The sequence below is a fragment of the Canis lupus genome, chromosome 20 (assembly GCF_003254725.2).
Source record: "Canis lupus dingo isolate Sandy chromosome 20, ASM325472v2, whole genome shotgun sequence".
NCBI classification, from domain to species: domain Eukaryota; kingdom Metazoa; phylum Chordata; class Mammalia; order Carnivora; family Canidae; genus Canis; species Canis lupus.
In genome coordinates this window covers 4,458,812-4,477,744 of record NC_064262.1, presented here as the reverse complement: position 1 = coordinate 4,477,744, position 18,933 = coordinate 4,458,812, and the positions used below count along the sequence as shown (strand labels likewise).

Sequence of the window (18,933 nt, the reverse complement as noted above, 5' to 3'; positions counted from 1 at the left end):
CAAGTCATGAAGGGATATGTAGTTCCTACTGCCTCAGCGCCCCGAGCCGCGCGCGGATCCCTGGGGAATGTAGTTCCCGGCTGAGAGGGGCCGGGCTGGGGCTGGGAGGGCGCGGAGGCAGGCGCGCGGCGGGCAGGCCTGGAGGGGGCGGGTCCGCGTGGGCCTCGGCGCCGCCCGCCCTGCCTAAGAAGAGGTCACCGCGTGAGCCCGCTGCCGCCTGTGCCGCCACCACCGCTACCGCCGCCAGGTCTGAGCCCCGGGGCTGCAGCCATGGCCTACTGCCGGCAGGAAGGTAGGGAGGTCGGGCTGCCATGGAGACCGGCCTACGAGGGCCTGCAGGGGACATGCGGGGCTGCCCCCCCGCGGCCGTGCAGGCCCCGGCGTCCCGCGACCCCATTGCGGGCGCGGGCGGCTGCAGGCGCGGCCCGGGGCCCCCTCTTCGGGACCCTTGGGAGGGCCTGGCGGTGGGGCCGCCACCTCCGCCTTGCAAATGAGAGGACGGAGACCGGGAGGAATGAGGCTGGTCCAAGGTCACTCTGAGCCTCGAACCCGGACCTCCGTAGGATCGGCACGTGGGAGCCTTGTAAACTGGGGGGGGCACGGGAAGTGCTCAGCCCGCTTTCTCTGGCTTGTAATTGGGGATTTATTGTTTTTACTACCGCTTTTGACCACACGTCGCGCGTTTTCCTCCGCACGCGCTGTACAGGAGTGCTCAACGTGCCACCCACGGGTGCATCTACCGAGCGCCTACTACGCCTGAGGCACCGGACCCCGTCGGCCCTGGAGCTGGGGTTCGAGCTGCCGCAGTCTGATCACCGCCCAGTCTGGTGCCCCTTGGATTCCAGGAGCTCTCAGCTGGAACAGCACCACCTCCACCTCCACCACCTCCACCTCCACCACCTCCACCTCCACCTCCTCCTCCTCCTCCTCCACCTCCTCCACTACCACCTCCACCACCTCCTCCACCTCCTCCTCCACCACCACCTCCACCACCTCCACCATCTCCACCACCACCTCCACCTCTACCACCTCCACCTCCACCTCCAGCAAACATTCCCACCACCTCTATCACCTCCACCACCACCTCCACTTCTCCAGCAAAGTCCCCATCTCCTCCCACCTCTCTCCGGTCTCCTTCATCTGTTCCTACCTCTGCTGAAGAACCCAGGAGTCCCAGGGCCTCCCCACACACTGCCACTAACTAGCTTTCTGTCCCTGAGCTGCCATCTAACCAGGCCCCAGTTTCCAGTCTTGTAAGATGAGAAGTTGGTCTTCATTCATTTAGCAGATCACTCACGGGCATCTTGGCTGTGCCTGTTGATAGGAATGGTGGACACATGAGAAAGTAAAGCTACACAGAGAGTTGGAACTCACCCAGAAATTCTTTGGTGAATAGTCAGTCTGGTTCCCTTAGTTTGTTTCAGGGATCTGAAGACCAGAGGAGATGACCTACCCAAGGTCTTTCATACATCCTGTTAGAACAGCTCAGTCTAAAATGTCAAGCTTTTTCCCCAGTACCTCATTCTGCTTTTGGACCCACTCCTTTCTGGGGTCATAAAGCCATAATACTATATTTTTCTAATACTCACTGATGTCTCTCCTGAGTACTATTTTTAGTGATAAATAGTGGTGCCATGAACAAAAGTTCTCTGCCCTCACCACTTTGTTAGTAGACCTCTTTTTTTAAAATTTTCTTTCTCTGGGTTTCTTTTCTTTTTTCTTTCTTTTTTTTTTTTTTTCCTCTGGGTTTCTGATTTACTTCATTTAGCAAATAATTTTGAGCTTTTTAGATATAATGAGGCTATGCAGATGAGTAAGACCTCTCCTTGCCTGTAAGGATATCTAGGAGTCAGGTTTTTTTGGGAAGGAAAGGTAGTTTCCATCTGCCACCAAAGCATGGATCTTTATCTTTTTCTGGGTCAAAGATCTGTCTCTAATTTGGGGATGAGAATTGAAAGCCCCTACCTTATATGGCTCCAGCCTGACTGGTTGGTTGATTGATTGATTTCTTTTAAGATTTTATTTATTTATTTGAGAGGGGGAGAGAGCACAAGCAGGGGGAACGGCAGATGGAGAGGGAGCGGCAGATTCCCCACTAAGCAGGAAGCCCAATGCATGGGCTCCATCCCAGGACCCCGATATCATGACGTGAGCCAAGGCAGAACCTTAACCACCTGAACCACCCAGGTGCCTCTCCAGCCTGATTTCTAACTACCCCATCATTGCTGAGCCACACTTGCATCTTGGTTGTACTTTGCCTGATACCTCTGTCCTTCAGCTCTTCCCACGGCTGGCTCTTCATTCTGAGTTCTGAATCAGTCACTTGCCTGTGCAAATTTACTTCAAGGGTCCCCACCCCCCACCCTCCAGCTTTCGGGTTAAAAGCTTTGGCTTCCAAGGTGTTCCATAGTGTGGACTCTTCCTTTCTCCCTGGCCTGAGACCACCCACACTTTTCAGTATCAGTGCTACACCAGTCCTTCTTTTTGTTTCCTCTTCTCTATTGCTGTCTGCTTTCTCCAGTTCCTCAGCAAACATTTATTGAGCCCCGGTGATGTGCCAGCCTCTGAGCAGGTGCTGGTGAGCACAGATGACATGATCTGCTTCTTAGCATTGGGGAAGAGATGGGCACTCTTTCCGGGTTGGATCTGCTGAAGATTTTGACATGTAAAGATTCCGTGTATTCCGTTCCCCTTTCTGGGAGCAATGAGACCACCCATCCAAGGTTGTTTTGCTGTAATCTACTGAATGGTAGTAATGATTCTGTCTTCCTGTTCTTTGCTGAGGTCTTCAGTTTGGTTTCTCCGTTCTACATTTATTTGTTCAACACATTTTGATTACCCACCATGTTCTGGGCACTGTTCTAAGCTCTGGGGATACTTCAGTGAATGGAAGAGACAAATCCATGCCCAGGAAGAGCTGATACTTCCATAGGGGTGACAGGGGTAAGCAAATATATGGTAAAACATCAGGTGAGGAAAAGCACTGGAGGAAAAAAACAGGCCAAGGGAGATGGGGAGCAGTCAGAGAAGGCGGCATGTGAGCAGGAGGTATGAAGGCAGGGAGAGAGTGGTTGTGAAGATATCTGGAGAGTGCTTCCAGAAGTGAGGACAGCCTAGGCCCAGGCCTAGAGTAGGTGTGCACCTATGTGTCTAGTAAAAGCAAGGGGGCGTTGGAATGGAGGGAGTAAGTGGTGGGAGATGGCCTCTTAGAGGTGAGGGATGCAGATTTTTCTGCCTGTATTTGAAGGTAGAGTGCCAACCAGATTGGAAGATGGAGGTTGAGAGAAAGGAGTCAAGGATGGGAAAAACTACTGAATTGGAGGTGTCTTGGTATCTAGCTGTTCAATCAGTCTTCCTATTTTCAGCCTCACCCTTAAGTCCTGCTTTCAGAGTGGGCGCTTCGGCCCCTGATTCCTGACTCTTACCAGGGTCCGGGGGTGACAATGGATTTTCTTCTAGCCGACTTCCCCTCCATGTGACTTTGGGCTCAGCTTTGTTAGATCAGAGAGCACTCTGCTCTCAGCTTGCCCACTTCTCAAACTTTACTGACCTTTCTAGTCTGTGATTATCTCTTTTTGTGGCCATTCTATCCTTGTCATTTAATGCCATTTAAAAAATTACTGTCTTTTGAGTGGAATTTCAGGTGAGAGCAGAAACTCACTTCACCTCTTTTGTTTAAGCAAAATCTTGTGGTTCTTGCCCTGACCATGGGAGGAAGAGGCTGAGCTGCTGGGGGACCTGTTTCCTGAGGCCACAAGAAGGTGCTTGAGATCACAGCCTGTTATGTGCTTAAGTCCATATTTGAACCCCAGGCCTAAAGCTCTGTGGTATTGATGCCACTGAGCCAGACCTCCCAAAACTGGACTTCTGTCTCAGGCTCAGAGCTGTGCTTCTGTTCTTTCTACAGATGGTTTCTAGCCCTTATTATTTGTCCATGTAACAAACAGCACCATCTGGATACCAGGATTAGGGATGCAAAGATAAATCCCTGCCCAGAAACCATAGATCACCTGGGGGACCTTCTTTCCCCCAGTTTTAGGGTATGAATGTGTCCCCCCAATTTCATAGGTTGAAATTCAGACCTCCAAGGGTGGTAGTATTAGTAGGTGGGGCCTTTGAGAGGTGCTTAGGGACTGAGGATGGAGCTTTCATATATGGGATGAATACCCTCATAAAAGAGGCTCTGGAGAGACCTCTAGCCCCTTCCACCCTGTGAGGACACAACAAGAAGGCAGCTGCTGTGACCCAGGAAGGGGCCCTTGTCAGAAGGTGACCAGGCTGGGGCCTTGATTTTAGACTTGCAGCCTCCAAAGCTGTGAGCAATAACTTTCTGTTTATAAACTACCTCAGTGGTGGTATTTTGGTATAGCAGCCCGAACAGACCAAGACATCCATCCAGGGTAGGAAAAGTGCTGGTCAGTGAGGCTCAGAATCCTTACTTTTTCTTTCTTTTTCTTTTCTTTTCTTTTTTTTTTTTTTTTTAAGATTTTATTTATTTATTCATGAGAGACACAGAGAGAAAGAGAGGCAGAGACATAGGCAGAGAGAGAAGCAGGCTCCATGCAGGGAGCCCGATGTGGGACTCGATCCCGGGACTCCAGGACCGCGCCCTGGGCCGAAGGCAGGCGCTAAACCACTGAGCCATCAAGGGATCCCCAGAATCCTTGCTTTTTCTGCCAGACAGAGCTCAGCAGGCCCATTCTCCCCACACTTCATCTCTGTCCGTGAAGCCTGTAAGACTTAGGTGAAGCCACCATAATCAACTAAAGGTATCCATAAAGTGCAACTTTATTTAAAATGTTTAAATAAACATCCACTAAGTAAAAAGACTGGTGGAGGAGGTGAGGAGCAGCAAGACCCAGTACTTTGCTCTCGAGGCTCTTACAATCTGAAGGATTTCCAGATGAAGCTCATTTTGCTTGTGTGATGACAATGCCGACGAGGCCACCAAACGTCAGTCAAAGACCCACGGGGGCCCTATGGTGCTCTCACGTGAGCAGCAGGTGGACAGGCCCTTGCTTCCTCTTGTGCACTCCCCAGTTGTGTGGCCTTGGCTGGGTAGAGGAGTTGAGGCACCCATCCTAGGAGTTCACAGTCAGGGACAGGACTACAGCTGAGCGCATGGAGGGAGAGCTCCCATGTGACACGCAGGCAGGAGCTGCTCATGGGACGGCAGCACCACGGGTGGGCTGGAGGCCCAGTCCCCAAGCGTGCCAAGGGTTGGCCATCCTCAACTGTCTGTTACCCTGTGAGGGAGACCCTGTGGAGGCATAGAAGGGTGCCTTCCCTCTGTCCCCTGAACAGTTGTCTCTGGAAGTGTGGCTCTGGCTTTAGCTCCAGTACTTTCCCCACGCCTGTTGCCTAAATATTCCAGCCCAGTGCGGTGGAGTGGACCCACATCTTTTTCCTTGGTCTCTCTTAACAAACATGTGACTGAACTTTTCTAAATGTGAAGGGAAAACAGCTGCAATACTGAGAGAAAATGCCAGCAGCTCTGAGAGCCATGCTTCTGCAGGCCCAGCATCTGCCCCCATTGTAGCTATCACTCTGGGCCACTGACAAAGGCCTTGTCCAACAGCCAGTTTGGATGAGACCTGGAGGAGTCTTAAATGCCAGGTGTCTCCCATCCCATTCCAGATGAGGTCCCGTTGTCCCACATCTCCTGGATGAGAATGGGTAGTCATAGGGTCACTGAATTTGTCCTTGCCTTTCCCCAGGTGAGCACCCAGTAGCCTAGAAGAAAGCTCCCATTTATTCACTCGGCAAACATTCTCTTGATTCTAAGCTTCTTGGGGCTTTACTGTACAAAACATTTATTCCTGCCCTAAACACACAAAGCTTTCAGGACAGTGTCTGAATCATGTTCAGGACCCTGTGTCACCTGTTGTTTTTATGCTTGTGTGTCTTGAGGTAGGGGACATGGTGGGCCTAGGTAAAGGATCCCCACAGCATGGCCTTTGGAGACACACAGAGCTGGGTTCAAATTCCAGACTGGTGTGAGCTCAGGCACATTACTTCCTAGGGCCTTAGGCTCACCCCTATAAAATGGGGCTCCTCCTGGCTCCTCTCAGGCTAGTGATGGGATGGCAGGAGCTAGCGGACATGCTGGCCCCAGTCTGCCTTCCAGGGACACAGGGGAAACTGATGACATGCAGAGTGTGTAGGGTGCTGAAGACAAAGTGCTCCAACCACAACAGGAATATCAGACAGATTCCTGCTGTGTAGTTAGCTGATGGCCACTGGCTCTAGGAAGGTAAAGTAATGTGGACAGCTGTAAGGTGCAGGGGAGAGAGCGGCTGCCTTGCCATTGCCTTGCCATTGCCGGCTGGTTGATTTTGAGTAACCACTCCGGGCTGGTTTTCTGATGTATAAAAAGCCATGGATCACACCCATCCCAGTTCAGTCAACACTGATTCCCGTTCCTGTGCCCACATAGCCTCCCATGAGGAGACGCTCCTCACACAGCATGCAGTTGGCTCCCACCACTCAGGAGGCTCAGGACCCCCGAGCAGCCAGGCACATAGGGCCAGGGGCTCTGGCCTGATCGGTTCACAGGGTTCACATGAAGCGCTGGCTTCGCGATGCTACTCCTTGCAGGGCCTCCTGCTGACCCTGCCGCTCAGCCTGTTATGTTTAGGTTTGGTGATTGTTCTAAAAAATAACAGACTGCAGATTGTCATAGAAGTGGATAACATCAGCACTTAATGAAATGATCTCTCCTCCCCCAGTCATTCCACGAGTTGGGAAACAGCCCCAGGCCTCATGGGACATGGGGAATGGCCACAGCATTCTCCACCATAGTGACCCCTTCTTTTTGGCCATGATTAGGGGCCAAGAGGCCAGAGGGAGTCTTGTGGGTGCTTAATTGTGGGGCTACCTGTGTCCTGGGCCTTTCAGAGGCCGGTTATAATCTCCCACCCGGCACCTTCTTGGACACACTTCAGTGACTACATCAGCCAAGTGGGCTGCGAGGGGATGCTGGCCGGGCACCCACATCACTGCCGTCTCCTCTTGTCAAAGCTCTCTCTCTTCAGACTTTGTGTGCATTCGAATGGTGTGGGTAAGCCCATGGGGGGCTAGAGACAAGTCTTTCCCTGCATGCATTTTTCCTAAACCTTCCACCCTTTCCCCACCCACATTCATTTGAGCCCTAGTGGAGCGGGGTGGGGTGCCCAGTGGCAGGTACTCCGAAGGCCCTCACAAGTCATCTTCATTCCATTAGAGTTGTCTGAAGGCTGGCAAGCTTGCAGCTCCCTGCTGGGCCTGGGGAGGATAGGAGACACGATAGGTTGATGCGGCCTTCATGGGTTGATGGGACATAATGGGGACAGTTGGAATGCCATGGGCGTTCTGAGATGGGACTGCCCCTTTCTTGATGGGAAGAGGGAAAAAGTTGTTGCACCAGAGTAATCAAATCTGTGGACTACAAGCAGCTGCGTTTCATTAGATCAGGCATTTCATCTCCTACCTGGAGGGTGCATATGGCATCTTCTTCCTCACCATGACCTTGGTGGATTTACTGTTTTGGTTGCAGGCACGGAGTAGAAGTGGCTGCTAGACCATCACACAGACTCAGTGATGCAGCTCAGGGAGGGCAGTTTGATGGTCCCCTCGCTTTGGGGTTTTGCATAGGACAGTCTTAAAACTTGGTTTGTGTGGCTTTTTTTTTGGGTTTGGGGCAGCTTGGCTGCTCTTGAGTGAGATGTTTCTTCCCTCTATTCTCCAAATACTAGGGAAGGATCGAATCATATTTGTGACCAAAGAGGACCATGAAACTCCGAGCAATGCAGAGCTGGTGGCTGATGATCCCAACGATCCGTATGAAGAGCATGGTAAGTGACACAGGCCTCCTGGGGACCCACAGACCCTTCCTGGGGAGAATGCCCAAAATTCCTTTCCCATTTTGTCCTGGCCAATGTTGGGCTCTCAGGTGTCCTTCCCAGCCATGGACTAACTGATTGATGATCTATTGCAGTTCTGGGTACCACAAACCGTGTAAGATGGGGAATTTAATCAATTAATGTTATGGTTTAATCAATATATGTTCTGACTTTTCTACCGACTGGCTCTTCCTTGTCTCTCTCTCTTCTCGGGTCTCCCCATTCCCTGACATGGCAGTATTATTAGGCCACTTAATAACTGATAGTGGCCTCTAAGTGTTTGAGAGGGGAGGTTGTGCAGCTTGTCACATCACATCAAAAGTTAGAAGTGATTGAGCTTAGTGAGGAAGGCATGTCAGGAGCCAGGATAGACCGAAAGTTCGGCCTCTTATACCAGTTAGTCAAGTCTTGAATGCAAAGGAAAAGTTTGTGAAAGAAATTAAAAGTGCTACTCCAGTGAGCACATGATAAGAAAGTGAAACAGCCTCATTGCTGATAGGAAGAAGGTTTTAGTGGTCTGGAGGGAGGATCACACCAGCCACAACATTCCGTTAAGCCAGAGCCTAATGGAGGCAAGGCCCTAACTCTTTAATTGCGTGAAGACTGAGACAGGTGAGCAAGCTGCAGAAGAGAAATGTGAAGCTAGCAGAGGTGGTTGCTGAGGGTTAAGGAAGAAACCGTCTCTGTAACATGAAAGTGCAAAGTGAAGCAGCAGGTGCTGATACAGAAGCTACAGCAAGTCATCCAGAAGATCTAGCTGAGATCATTAATGAAGGTGGCTTCACTAAACAGATTTTCGACGTAGATGAAACAGCCTTCTGTTGGAAGAAGATGCCATCTGGGGCTTTCATAGCTACAGAAGAGAAGTCAGTGCCTGGCTTCAAAGCTTCAAAGGAAAAAAAAAACAAAGCTTCAAAGGATGGGCACTCTTATTAGCGGCTAATGCAGACTTGAAGTTGAAGCCAGTGCTCGCTATTCCAAAAATCCCAGGGCCCTTAAGAATTATGCTAAATCTCCTCTGCCTGTGCTCTATAAATGGAACAACAAACCCTGGAAGACAGCACTTCTATTACAACATGGTTTGCTGAATATTTTAAGCCCAGTATTAAGACTTACTGCTCAGAAAAAAAAGAAAAAAAAGATTCCTTTTAAAATATTACTTCTCACTGACAATGCACCTGGTCACCTAAGAACATTGGTGGAGATGTACAAGATGAATGTTGTTTTCATGCCTGCTACCACAACATCCATTCTGCAGCCCAGGGGTCAAAGAGTCACTTTGGCTCTTTAAGCATCTTTTAGCATCTTTACTGTTTTAAGAAATACATTTCATAAGGCTATAGGGGCCATAGATAGTGATTCCTCTGATGGATCTGGGTGAAATCAATTGAAAATCTTTTTGGAAAGGATTCACCATTCTAGATGCCATTAAGAACATTGGTGATTCATGCATGGGAAGAGGTCAAAATATCAACATGAACAGGAACTTGGAAGAAGCAGATTCCAAGCCTCATGGAGGACTTAAAGAGGTTCAGCACTTCAGGGGAAGAAGTAACTGCAGATGTGGAGGAAATAGCAAGAGAACTGGAGATTAGAAGTGGAGCCTGGGAGCTCAGTCCATGCCTTCAGCTCAGGTCATGGTCCTAGAGTCCCAGGATCGAGTCCTACATCAGGCTCCCTGCTCAGCAGGGAATCTGCTTCTCCCTCCCCCCTCCCCCCTGCTCATGCTCTCTCTCACACTCTCTCTCTCAAATAAAATCTTAAAAAAAAAAAGTAGATCCTGAAGACATGACTGAACTGCTTCGATCTCATGATCATGCTTTAACTGATGACTTCTGGGGATGGAGTGAAACAGGTGAAAAGGATTAAGAGTATACTTACCCTGATGACATTGAGAAGGGTATAGAATTATATATATTGTACACCTGAAAAGAAATATAGCACTGTATGTTCATTATATTTCAATTAAAAAAAAAAAGAAACTTTATCAGGTGAAAAGTTGCTTCTGATTAACAAAGAAGGTGGTTTCTTTAGGTGTCCACATCTGGTGGAGATGCTATGTAGATGGTTGAAATGACAACTAAAGACTTAGAATAGTTGATAAAGCAGATTGATTTCAGTTTAAAAGAAGTTCTGCTGGGGGGTAAAATGCTATCAAACAGCGTCACATGCTACATGAAAGGAAGAGTTTGTCGATGCAGCAAATTTCATTGTCGTCTTATTTTAAGAAATTGCCGCAACTACCACCCTGATCAGTCAGCAGCCATCAACATCCAGGCAAGACTCTCCACGAGCAAAAATTTACAATTCATTGAAAGCTCAGATTATGGTTAGCATTCTTTAGCAATAAAGCATTTTCATTTAATGTATGTACAGTGTTTTTTAGACATAATGCTATTATGCACCGAATACACTACACTGTGGTACAAACATAGCTTTCCTATGCACCAGGAAACCAAGAAAGTAATTTGATATGCTTTATGTGATACTGGCTTTATTGTGGTGTCTGTGACCTAACCCATAATATCTCTGAGGTGTACAGATGTACCTGTACCATGCTGGCCTGGGTAGGGAGAGGTGGTAAGATGTGGGGGAGATAGCTTGGGCTCTGGGAATCCTTTGGGCCCTGGCTGTAGTCCTGACTAGACTCCATCACACGATAAAAATTTCATGTGCAAACTGCGATTTGTAGTACATATTGAAGAAGGTTGTCAAAAAGACTACGTGTTTTACCACAAGTAGTTTGGTACTTGAGTACGTGCCCTGCAGCTGCTGATGGTCTAGTGGTGAATTGCCTGCTGGGGATGTGCTACCCACTGAGATGCCCACTGTTAGCCCATTTTATCAGTAAGGAACTGTAGCCACAGATCTGTTGATCATTGAAGTTTTCTGAGCTAGAATGAAGAGGCAGGGTTCAGCTTAGGCCAAGGACTTTGGACACTAACTCAGAGTGCCATGCCTTAGTACTTGGTTGAAGTGAAAACCTGTGTAATTTCACTGGGCATTTTAGAGTCTTAACAGAGTACCCTCGGTCCTGTAAAAGCAGGTAAGAAACTTCTATATGAATCCTATTTCCCTGTCTATTACAAAAGGAAATGAAGCCATCATCTTGAAAGCATTTTGGAAAACCAGGAAATATTTTTTTTTTTTTTTTTTTTTAAGATTTTAGTTATTTATGCATGAGAGACACAGAGAGAGAGAGAGAGAGACATAGGCAGGGGGAGAAGCAGGCTCCATGCAGGGAGCCCGACGTGGGACTCCATCCCAGGTCTCCAGGATTACGCCCTGGGCTGAAGGCAGGCGCTAAACCGCTGAGCCACCTGGGGTGCCCCCAGGAAATACTATTTAGATGTGAATAAGGTTCAAAGACAAGAAAGGGTAGAATTCAAACGTAGGGGGGCCTATAGAATATTGCAACTGATAGTCTGTAGGTGCACCCCACCCTGATACACATGTGCTGTTTAGCAGTTTGGTTCATATGGTTAACATCCCTCTAGATTTTCACTGTTATGAGACTAGAACCACATCATCTGGTATGCCACTAGCTTTGTCCTTACACAACATGTCTTGGACATCTTCCTGTTGGTGCAGAAGGCTTAGACTCCTCTTTGCCAGTCCTCACACTGAGCTGAGCTTCTGAGGATGGTTGTAGAGCCAGAGGGGCTTGATGGGGTGGTCTGGTCCTGATCATTTGAACGGGAGCGGAGCAGAGAACAAAAGAAGATCAATACCTAGCTCAAAGTGTTGGGGCTTTGAAAAGGCTTCTTGTTAACCAACCCAATGATGGCTTCTTCTTTGGATTAAGTGGTTTCCAGTGTTTAGCTCTGGAGCACAGCCACAGCCATCGCACCGGGAGGCTACTGAGAATATATAGTGATGGAGAAAGTTGCCAATGATGGCTTCTCTCCAGCCAAGCCAAAGGATGCTGCATTTGCACCAAGCATTTGAACCCAATCCAAGTCGAATTGTAGATTCACAGGGAAGGGTGTACCAGGCAGCAGTTCCTACTGTTCTGTACCTCCCAAGTAGCTTTTGAGGACTGGACTTGGTTTTGCTTTTTCAGAAATCTTTAAGAGCCTGTCTCACATTTTCCTTGCCCATGTTCCTGTTCTAGGATTGATCCTGCCAAATGGAGACATTAACTGGAATTGCCCGTGCCTTGGGGGAATGGCCAGTGGCCCCTGTGGGGAACAGTTCAAGTCAGCCTTTTCCTGCTTCCACTATAGCACAGAGGATGTCAAGGGGTCAGACTGTGTAGACCAGTTCCGGGCCATGCAGGAATGCATGCAGAAATATCCCGACCTCTATCCCCAGGAGGACGAAGAGGAGGAAGAGGAGAAGAAGCCAGCAGAACGTTTAGAAGAGACAGCTGCCACTGAGGCCACTACAACCAAAGAAGAGGAGGGGTCAAGCTAATAAAGGCCAGAAGGCACTGGGCTCCAGTCCTACTGCTTCAGAGTGATAAGAACCTTTTGCAAAATGCCTTTTGGTCATTCTCCGAGAAAGTGTCTTTCCCTCTGTTGTTCTGTGCACTATATAATGTACAAAATAACTTATTTTGATGATCAGGGATCTTGGTCCTTTGACATATACACTGGAAAAAAATGTATGTGTGTCTCACATAAACCTATCAGCAAATGTAGCTGTCACTTTTGAATTCTCAGATTACCCTGAATTTTGCCACTTTGAAAATAATGTGCTGACTATACTCAGCAACCAAAAATCATTATCTGAGAGTGTCTTGTGAGTGAGCTGATTTATTCTGATTGATTATATCCCTTTTAGTAGATTTTTATACCCCTTTGGGAAATGAAATAGAAACAAAACCATCTTCCTTTAAAAATGCTGGACTGGGGCCATTCCTAATACAAGAGGCCAGATGCTCAGATACTTATTTCTCAAGAACCATCTTGACCTTGAGTATATGAGGAGGTACTATATTTCATTTCTGATACATTTTGGTTTTAATTTTTACGTTGAGCTCCCATGTTTTCTGTGTTTGGAAATTGGAGCTTTAGACCCTCTGACTCATAATCCCTTTCTGAGTGAAGAGAAAGGCTGGTTTTGCTGTTTGTGTTATTCCAAAAGCCCTGGTTTGGGGCCTGTGTTCACACTGGTTCTGTGTCTGTTCAGATGCAATGTTCTTGAGAGGTGGGGACCTAATTGTTACCAAAGTAGCAGCTAAGAGAAGCGGTGTGAATTAAATAGTCAATTAAAGGAAAACATGATTTTTACCTGATGTTGAATGTGTCCTTTGTTTTTACTAATTAAAAATGTTTTTGATAAGGAAATAGAAATATGGAAATCTCCCTGAAATTCTTCCTTGAAGATACTGGTAAGCTGGTTTGAGTCTGTTAAAATTTTCTGTGTTGAATTCCTAGCAAGCCAGCTGGTTTTGTCAATGAGCAGATCCTTCATACAGATACTGCTGTTAATTTGTGAGGTGGGGAAGGCTCTTCCCATCTTGAAGATAAGGACCTGCAGCCCTTGCAGGTTAGATAACTAGCCCAAGGCAACTGCAGGACAAATTTAGGCCAGGATGTAGCAATACCTCATTTGTCCCTGGTGTATTAGTTACCTATTGCCATGTAAAAAATTACTTTAAAACTTAGCAGCTTGAAACAAACATTTATTATCTCACAGCTTCTGTTGGTCAGGGGTCTGGGTACAGCTTACCTGGGTCCCATGGCTCAGTCTCATGAGGCTGTGGTTGAGGTGTCAGCCAGGGTTGTGATCATCTCAAGGCTTGACAGACCTCCAAAATCACTCAGGTAGTTTGGGGCAAAATTCAGTTGCTTGTGGGTGGTTGGGCTGAGGGCTTCAGTTCCTCACTGCCTGTCTGCCAGAGTCCTCCCTCAATTCCTGGCCATGTAGGCCCCTGCTTAGGGCAGCTCATAACATGGCAGGCAGTTTCTGTGAGAGCAAGTGAAAGTAAGATGGAAGCCGTGACTCAGAATCACAGTGATTGGCACCAGCTACCCACAGATGCAGTGTTTTCTGTCTGTTTTCTTATTTTGTGATGCAGGCTGGTGCAGCTTATCAGTCATGCTTCTTAGCAGAATATTGTTCTGCTTGCATTGTTTTTGTTCTCAGTAAGTTCTATAACTATAAATATTAACATTTTGGTAACCCATAAATGTTATTAAGATAATAACATTTTAGTAGCCCAAACTACTAGAAAGGAGCCCTTATATAAAAATAAAAGCCTTGGGCAGCCCCGGTGGCACAGCGGTTTAGCGCCACCTGCAGTCCAGGGCGTGATCCTGGAGACCCTGGATCGAGTCCCACGTCAGGCTCTCTGCGTGGAGCCTGCTTCTCCCTCTGCCTGTATCTCTGCTTCTCTCTCTCTCTCTCTCTCTCTCTGTGTGTCTCTATGAATAAATAAATAAAATCTTTAAAAAAATAAATAAAAATAAAAGCCTTTTCATTCACCAGGAAGAACCAAAGAAAAGTCACATGCATTAGATAATTTCACATATAACTTTCAGGATCTGATACAGGCCCAGAATTGTACTTGTAGAAATCACTTGTTAGTGTAATATAAGGAGAAAGACTTTTTCCTCTTATCAGCCAGAGAGGGCAGAAAAAGCACATAGTTCCTCAAAATTGGGCATTAGGAAGATAGTAGGGCTGTTTGGTGCTCAGTGTACCTTATCAATAACCAGGGTTGTGGCTGGACCAGCCCTTATGTTTCTTATATATGTTTGCAAGATCTCCTGCATCAGTAACCATCAGGAAACTGAAAAAATTTTTTAAAAAGCTTATTACTTAGGGAACCTGAAATTATAACGTGCCACACAGTGAGGTTGGGCGGAAAGTGGGAGAGAAGGTCAGAAAGGGAGTGAGCAGGCCTAGGGTTCTGCTTTTATCAGAGTTGAGGGCGGGGCCTAGGGTTTCATGGGTTCATTTTTATTGGTGAATTTAAAATATAAGAGTGGGAATTTAAAGTGCAGGAAGAGAAAAAGCAAATGGCCTAAGGGTCAGTTATAGAAACTGACTAGGATTCCTAAAACTAAGGAGCCTAGAGCAGGAGCGAGTACAGCTGGCTCTTTATAGTGTGGCTGGCAATGTGTTTATTAAAGACCACCATCTTTGAAGTGGATGTCTAGGTAAAAAAGCTTCAACCAGGCACTCACCTTGCAAAAAAGGAAAAACAACAACAAAAAAAAAAAAAAAAAAAAAAAACCAACAACATTGTCAAGACTTACACTAAAAGGGGTATCTATGAACTGTTAATTGAATCACTCTAATTTCATATCTGTTTGAAATCTTCCATAATAGAAAGTTAAAAAGCATATGCTAAGCAAGAATGCTCCTCATTACCTCAAGACGGTGGAGGCTCATAGCCTAATTATTACTGTCCAAAATGATGATCCTATAGATATTTCTCTAAAGAAGATATGCAAATGGCCAACATGAAAAGGTGCTCAGTATCAGTGGTCATTAGGGAAATGCAAATCAAAACCACAATGAGATTACCATCTCATACCCATTAGGATGACTATTTTTTTTTTAAGATTTTATTTATTCATGAGAGATACACAGGCAGAGATGCAAGCAGAGGGAGAAGCAGGCTCCATGCAGGGAGCCCGTTGTGGGACTTGATCTTGGGACTCTGGGATCACACCCTGAGCCAAAGGCAGATGCTCAACCTCTGAGCCACCCAGGCGTCCCAGGATGATTGTTATTTTAACAAAACACAAAAGGAAGTGTTGGTAAGCATCTGGAAATAGGAACCTTGGGAGTTTCTTCTAAAAGTTAAACACAGAATGATCATATGGTCCCACAATTTCCTTAGGTGTATTTCCCCCCAAATTGAAAATGAGTATTGAGTCACTTGTTCATTTTTTTTTAAAGATTTTATTTATTTACTCATGAGAGACACAGAAGAGACAGAGACACAGGCAGAGGGAGACACAAGCTCCATGCAGGGAGCCTGATGTGGGACTCATTCCCGGGACTCCAGGATCACACCCTAGGCCAAAGGCAGGTGCTAAACCTCTAAGCCACCCAGGGATCCCCGAGTCACTTGTTCATTAATGTTCATAGCAGCGCTCTTTAACCAAAAGGTGTAAACCACCTAAATATCCATCAGTGAATAAATGGATAGACAAATTGTGATATATACATACAGTGAAATGTATTCAGCCATAAGAAGGAATGCAGTCCTGATGCATACTACAAAGTCAACAAACTTCAACATCATGCCAAGTGAAAGAAGTCAGGCACAAAAGGTCACATATTGTGTGATTCCATTTATATGAAATTTCTAGAACAACCAAATCCAAAGCGATAGAAAGGGGATTAGTGGTTGCCAGGGAGTAAGGGGGAATTGGGAGTGATTACTTAATGGATATGTGATGTTTGAAGGTGATGAAAAAGTTTTAAAACTAGAGAGAGGTTGTGGTTGCACAACATTGTGAATGCACTGAGTTGTACACATTAAGACAAATGTATGTTATATGAATTTTTCCTCAATTAAAAAAATTGAAATCCCAATTGTAGGGAGAAAGGAATCAAGTACAAATGGTACAAGTACAAAATGGTACATTTTGGAAAAAAAGTTCAGCAGTTTTTAGAAAGTTTAAACATACACTCACCATATGACCCAGGCATTTCATGCCTACCTATTCATTCAAGAGAAATAAAAGCATATGTCCATACAAAAGCTTATTCATAGTAGCTTGATTTGCAATAACAAAAACCTGGAAACTACTAAAAAGTCCATTAACAGGTGAATGGTTAAATTATGCTATATTCATATAATGGAATACTCAGCAATAAAAAGTGAAATGTTGATACAACATGGATGAATCTTAATGAAGGAAGCCAGATAAAAAGTACATTCCATGTGCTTCTATTTCTATAAAAATTCTATAGAGTGCAAACATAATGATAGAAAACAGATCAGGGGTGCCTGGGTGGCTCAGTCAGTTGATTTCAGCTCAGGTCATGATCTCAGAGTCATGGGATCAAGCTCTGCACTCAGCAGAGTCTGCTTGTCCCTCTCCCTCTGCTGCTCCTCCTGCCTCTTAATCCCTCTGTCTCTTTCAAATAAATAAATAAAATCTTTAAAAAAAGAAAGAAAGCACATCAGTGGTTACCTGGAGATACAGTTGAATCAGGAGGGAAGAGGCAATTCAGGAAACTCTTGCAGTTGATGATATTTTAATTGTGGTGATAGTTTCACGGGTGCATACGTATGTCAAAACCCAGCCAGTTGCATGCTTTAAATAGGTTCACAGTGTATGAATTATACATCAATAAAACTTAAAAAAAAAAACTTTATCCCGGGGTGGGGGAACCAGAGTATATTCCATTGTACATATAAACTACATCTTTATCCATTCATCAGTCAATGGACATGTGGACTGTTTCCTTAATTTGACTATCGTAGATAATGCTGCTATAAACAAGAGAGAGAGACAGACAGACAGATAGACAGACAGACAAAGCAAGAAATAGACTCCTAACTAGAGAGAACGAACTGACGGTGGTAGGCGGGGACAGACATGGGTGAAACCAGTGAAGGGGATTCAGAGTACACTTATGATAACCACTGAGTATCTGTATCGAATTGTTGAATCACTACATTTTATACCTGAAACTAATATTACACTGTATGTTAACAGGAATTTAAATAAAATCTTTTTAAAAAGGGGAAAAAGCAGAAATAAATACAAGTAGATCTGAAAAAAAAATGGAACACTAGAAGTATAAAAAGATTGTTGAAAGGAAAAATTCTTCAAAAGTTGAGTTCAAGTTTAAGCTAGTTACATCACTAGTGACCAGTGATTTAATCCATCATACTCATATAATGGAACCTTTGCTAAATCCCACAAATTATGTGATTTGATGAGCTTCTTTACCAGAATGCAGCACAGTTATATACAGATGTTTAAAATTTTTTGTCCAAAGGTAAAAGTTCCACACAAGTAGAGAAGCTACTGATAAATCAAGAATAAAGAAAAAAAATCTTGGTGACTGGGTGGCTCAGTGGTTGAGCATCTGCCTTTGGCTCAGGGCGTGATCCCGGGTCTGGGGATCGAGTCCCGCATTGGGCTCCCTGCATGGAGCCTGCTTTTCCCTCTGCCGGTGTCTCTGCCTCTCTCTCTGTGTCTCTCGAGAATAAATAAATAAAATATTTTTTAAAAAAAGAAAAAAATCTTATCTACAAGAGACAACTTTTCAAAAAAAAAAATCAGTAACTAAAAAATGACAGTGAATCTCTCATTAGCAAAATAGATGAGTAATAAACAGAGTAAATGTCTCCAAAATGCAGAGGGGTCACGGTAATTGGTAGCTATCAATAGAATCTACATATAATTAAAACTATTAGGCTGGAAAAGGCACAAGAATATTTGCAAATATGTGAAATCTTAGTACTTACAGAGACTTTTTGAAAATTTAAAAATTTTAAAGGACACTTTTTTTTTAAAGGAGACTTTCAACAAGAAGAAAAACTAATTCAGTCAGAAACAGCTTTCCTGCTTCTGTGTAAATCTGAAAATGACTTGGCTGGAATTTAGAGTTGGCTCTTGGATGGCAGAGCAAACCACTACTTGTGCTATTTGTTATGTGCCTCTCCATTTCCATGCCATCCTATGGCTTGGGGACCTGACACCATACAGAAAATACAACCAGTAAATAAGACCAGTTGATATTTGATGATATATCTAATTAACGTTAAACTTTTGGGTGTGATAATCATATTGTGGTTATGTTTTGAAGGGAAAATTCCTATATTTAATGGAAACATTGACTTTTTACTGATGTAGTAATTTATAAATGGTGTTTGTTTCAGCATAAGATAGGAAAGTAGTGGATATAAATGAAATGAGATTGACCATAAATTGATGATTTTTGAAGCGGGGTAATAAATACATAGCTGATATTATACTACCCTTTCTGTTTTGGTTTATATTCCATATTTTATATAATAAAAAGATTAAAATTGGAAAAAGATACCATGAACAGGGTAAAACACAAGCTGCAAGCTAGGAGAAGATATTTGTAGTGTATGTAATTGGCAAATGATTGATATACAGAATAT

General features: G+C 45.2%; 1 protein-coding gene across 1 annotated transcript; it reads left to right on the top strand.

Annotated features, from left to right (window-relative positions):
- Positions 1-76: 76 nt before the first annotated feature.
- On the top strand, positions 77-13,119 carry CHCHD4 (coiled-coil-helix-coiled-coil-helix domain containing 4). Its single transcript, XM_025448848.3, has 3 exons — positions 77-292; positions 7,734-7,832; positions 11,995-13,119. Exons 1-3 carry the CDS (start codon positions 271-273, stop codon positions 12,294-12,296), a joined length of 423 nt encoding a protein of 140 aa, XP_025304633.1. The 5' UTR covers positions 77-270; the 3' UTR covers positions 12,297-13,119.
- The last annotated feature ends 5,814 nt before the right edge of the window (positions 13,120-18,933 follow it).